Source organism: Neoarius graeffei, chromosome 6, assembly GCF_027579695.1.
Source record: "Neoarius graeffei isolate fNeoGra1 chromosome 6, fNeoGra1.pri, whole genome shotgun sequence".
In the NCBI taxonomy this organism is placed as follows: domain Eukaryota; kingdom Metazoa; phylum Chordata; class Actinopteri; order Siluriformes; family Ariidae; genus Neoarius; species Neoarius graeffei.
The window spans coordinates 5,504,952-5,508,596 of NC_083574.1; the positions used below are offsets into that span (position 1 = coordinate 5,504,952).

At 42.9% G+C, this 3,645-nt stretch overlaps 1 protein-coding gene and 1 long non-coding RNA gene across 2 annotated transcripts; both read right to left on the minus strand.

Annotated features, from left to right (window-relative positions):
* Nucleotides 1-789: 789 nt before the first annotated feature.
* LOC132887353 (uncharacterized) lies at nt 790-1,610 on the minus strand. The gene is made up of 2 exons (XR_009654811.1): nt 1,353-1,610; nt 790-1,206 (listed from the first exon to the last, which is right to left on the minus strand). It is a non-coding gene; the product is annotated as an uncharacterized LOC132887353 (long non-coding RNA).
* Nucleotides 1,611-1,663: 53 nt separating this feature from the next.
* LOC132887634 (general transcription factor II-I repeat domain-containing protein 2-like) lies at nt 1,664-3,213 on the minus strand. Its single transcript, XM_060923100.1, has 2 exons — nt 1,757-3,213; nt 1,664-1,706 (listed from the first exon to the last, which is right to left on the minus strand). Exons 1-2 carry the CDS (start codon nt 3,211-3,213, stop codon nt 1,664-1,666), a joined length of 1,500 nt encoding a protein of 499 aa, XP_060779083.1.
* Nucleotides 3,214-3,645: the final 432 nt, after the last annotated feature.

A 3,645-nucleotide genomic window follows, 5' to 3' on the forward strand; every position in this document is an offset into this window, starting at 1 on the left:
CTCTTGTGTGTGTGTGCTTTCTAACATTATTGAGACCATCCCATCAGTGTGTCTGGAGCCCAGAGGAGAAACCTGCGCCACACACAGCCATAAATAACCAGTGCACCGTTCTGTTGCTCTTCTCTTCCCTGGCTTTCTCCCAGACGATGCAGAGTGCTTATTGATTGCAAAAATTTGTGCACCCCCCTCTCTCATGGTTATGTGGGTGGAGGAAAACTAAAGGGTGTAAATATATATATTTATATAGGAGTAAGATTCATAGAGAGAGCGTGAGAAAGAAAGTTCCATAATTATTGGCACCCTTCATGAGCAAATTTCTCCACAGTTAGTTGTGTTATGTCCCCGTATTCCTACACCTGTATAAATCATTTAACAGTATTGTAAGTGGTTTAGGATGTAGGGTGTGTGTGTGCATGCGTGCAGTAATGAATGGAAACATGCTTCACTCCATTGTGAATAAGTGCTGTAAAGGTTATTTCCAGGGCCGGAGTGGGCCCTGTTTTCAGTCCGGGAGTTTAATTCACATTCAGGCCACTTTGAAATGGAGGAGGAATTTGAGTACATTAAAAAAGATAAAACAAATAACTGTTATTTCACAATGCTTTTTATTTGGTTTAAATTCAGGTAGTGACAATGTATGTTGTTCGTCGTTCTCTGCATTACTTTAGGGCAGGGGTGCCCAACCTTTTTTTAACCAAGATCTACTTTTGAAGTTGATGGCATGCTGAGATCTACCAAGTCAAGATCAAGGGCCGGGCAATAATTCAAACAAGGAGCCGCAATCGCAGATCACACGTAGTTGAGTTTTTATTTGCACAGGAGGAGAATAGGCAGTATAAATGCACAAAAAAATGAGGAACTGATCAACATGTCACAAATAGGTTGTCCAAAACAGAACTTCAGAGGCACATCATCTCTCTCTCTCTCTCTCTCTCAACCACACACACACACACACACACACACACACACACACACACAACTACAGAAAAGAACACTCCAAAAACTCCATAACAGAAATCCAAAATTGGAAAACATCAATTCAACATGAATTCAACAGATTAACACACACACACACACACACACACACACACACCAGAAGAGATAACTTCAAAGCAGGAAGGAGAAGAGAAGTCCAATATTTCAAAATGATAAACTTCACTGGAGAGTGGCAATAGCAGGGAAACCAGCAGTTGGATTTAAATGAATCTGGAAAACAGATAAAATACTCCTCTAAGTATATGGATATGATATGAATATGTCATTCAAGATACTACTACTACTACTACTACTACTACTACTACTACTACTAATAATAATAATAATAATAATAATAATAATAAACACTTCTCTACCTTAGTGGGACTTCTGGCACTGGGAGGAGGCAGCTAGCTTCTCGTAATCCGGACAGTAGGAGTTGAGTGCCAGCCTTAAGCAGGCTGCGAGGTGGTCATCAGTCAGTGTGGTTCTGTACTTGGACTTGATTATTTTCATGTGTGAAAAGGCAGACTCACACAAATATGTTGATCCAAAAAGGGAAGTCATATTCAGTGCGCATTGTCTGAGGTTTGGATACTTCTCTTCCAGCAGCAGGTTCCAGAATTCGCCAGTTATCCCAGGCGTTGCTCTGCATTTGATCTCAATGTCATTTTGCAGTGTGAGAATTTCATTCTCGACAGCACTGGAGTCCAGGCTGAAGAGTGTGGCTACTTTGGGCGCAATGCAATCCACATCAACATTTTCACCAAATGGAAAGCACAGAAACTGAGCAACAGGCTCAATGGACGCAAAGTCAGTAAACCGGCGCTCAAACTCCAAAAGAATGTTTTGGATCTGTTGCTCATAACGAGCAAGTTCCACACTGTCTTTGCCCTGACGGCGGAGTTCAGCCTCCAAGTGCGGAAAGTTCCTGACATCACACTGTTGCAACCTGCGTAACAGCAGGCGCAACTTCGTTTTAAAGGTGTTCACTGAACTGATCATGTTGGCGATGTGCTTTCCTTTCCCCTGCAGCTCGAGATTCAAGTCATTGATCTTATTGGTGACATCTGTGAGAAAAGCCAAATCAGCGAGCCACTGACCGTCCTCCAGCTGAGTATAAGCAGCAGCATGGGTAGTTGTGTGCTTCAGGAACTCTTTAATTTCGGGCAAAAGTTCCAAAAATCTTTCGAGGAATTTGCCTCGGCTCAACCACCTGACGTCGGTGTGCAGCAGCAGATCGGTGTGGTCTGCACCTGCCTCCTCGAGCTGGGCACGGAATAAGCGCCTCTGTAAACTCCTGGCCCGAAAAGAGCACGCGATTTTTATAGCTACGTCCATGACGTCCTTCATGTTCAAAATCTTCCCGCACAGCCCTTGTTGGTGAATGATACAGTGATAGTTCAAAAAATCAGGGAAAGATTCCGACTGCTTGCACAAAGCAACGAACCCAGCAGTATGCCCAACCATAGATGGAGCCCCATCAGTTGTGATTGACGTAAGTTTGAAGAGGGGTAAATGCGACTTACTGACAAACTCCATAAACGTGTCAAAAACATCCGACCCTCTTGTGTGCCCTTTCAAAGGCAAAATTGTCAGAATCTCTTCTTTTGCCGTCATGTTATGAAAAACCATCCGAATGAAAACACATAACTGCGCCACATCCACAGCATCAGTTGATTCGTCAAATTGCAGCGAAAAACAAAGACAGCTCTCAATGTCATTTCTAAGCTGTCGTTCAATGTCCTCTGACATGGTCTCGCACCGCCTTGTAATGGTGTTCCTGGATAGCTGGGTTTCTTGAATAGCCGACATGATCTCCTTCTTGTTCTTGAAGTCAGCGAAAAGTGCATCCGCGGCCTCCACAAAGGCTTCTTTGAAAACTTCGCCGTCTTTAAAACATTTCTTGTGCTTTGCCAGAACACGACTCACACGGTAAGACGCTATCGTGGCAGTTTTACTCTTATTAACAGGTCGCGTAAACACTGCCTGCTTTGCGGCTAGCTGTCTCCTCAGGTTGTTTACCTTTTCAGTTCGTACAGCTGATTTCGCCGGGAAGTCTTTAGCATAGCTCTTGTGAACGGTCATGAAATGTCGCTCCAAATTTCCCTTCTTTGGAATGGCCACGGTAGCATTACAGATCAAACACACTGGCTTTGAATTCGAAAAAACAAAAAAGTAATCCTCTTCCCACTCAGGATGAAAGTGATAATTTTTAGCTTTTTTGGTTTCCGCCATTATCTTCTCAGCTTCCACTACACTGGTTGCTAGGTTGTAACTAGGCGGACTCTAAAGCTTCTTCGCGCTTTAGGCCCCTAGTTACAACCTAGCAATCATGGCAAACCATACCCAGCATGCAACAGAATAGGATTCAGAATTATTTATATATTTAAGAATTATTTATATATTTCTTAATTTTATTAATATGAAAATATATTCTGGTCACTCATGAACGATGGTTTTATTAGTGTGCTTTTTCAACAAAGTTTTTTTTTTTTTTTTTGTCATTCTCGCGATCGACTGAAACTCCGCCTGCGATCGACTGGTAGACCGCGATCGACTGGTTGGGCACCCTTGCTTTAGGGTTAATAAAACTTCCATTACGCGGTAGTTGAATGACCACAAACGTAATGCAGAGACCGACGAACGATTTCATCTAGTATGAGACGG

What these genes read in the sequence shown, in the direction of transcription:
- LOC132887634 (XM_060923100.1), bottom strand. Translation starts at nt 3,213, where the DNA reads ATGGCGGAAACCAAAAAAGCTAAAAATTATCACTTTCATCCTGAGTGG. An exon ending in GAGCCTGTTGCTCAGTTTCT is followed by an intron (nt 1,707 to 1,756) that starts GTGCTTTCCATT and finishes TTGCGCCCAAAG; the next exon opens with TAGCCACACTCTTCAGCCTG.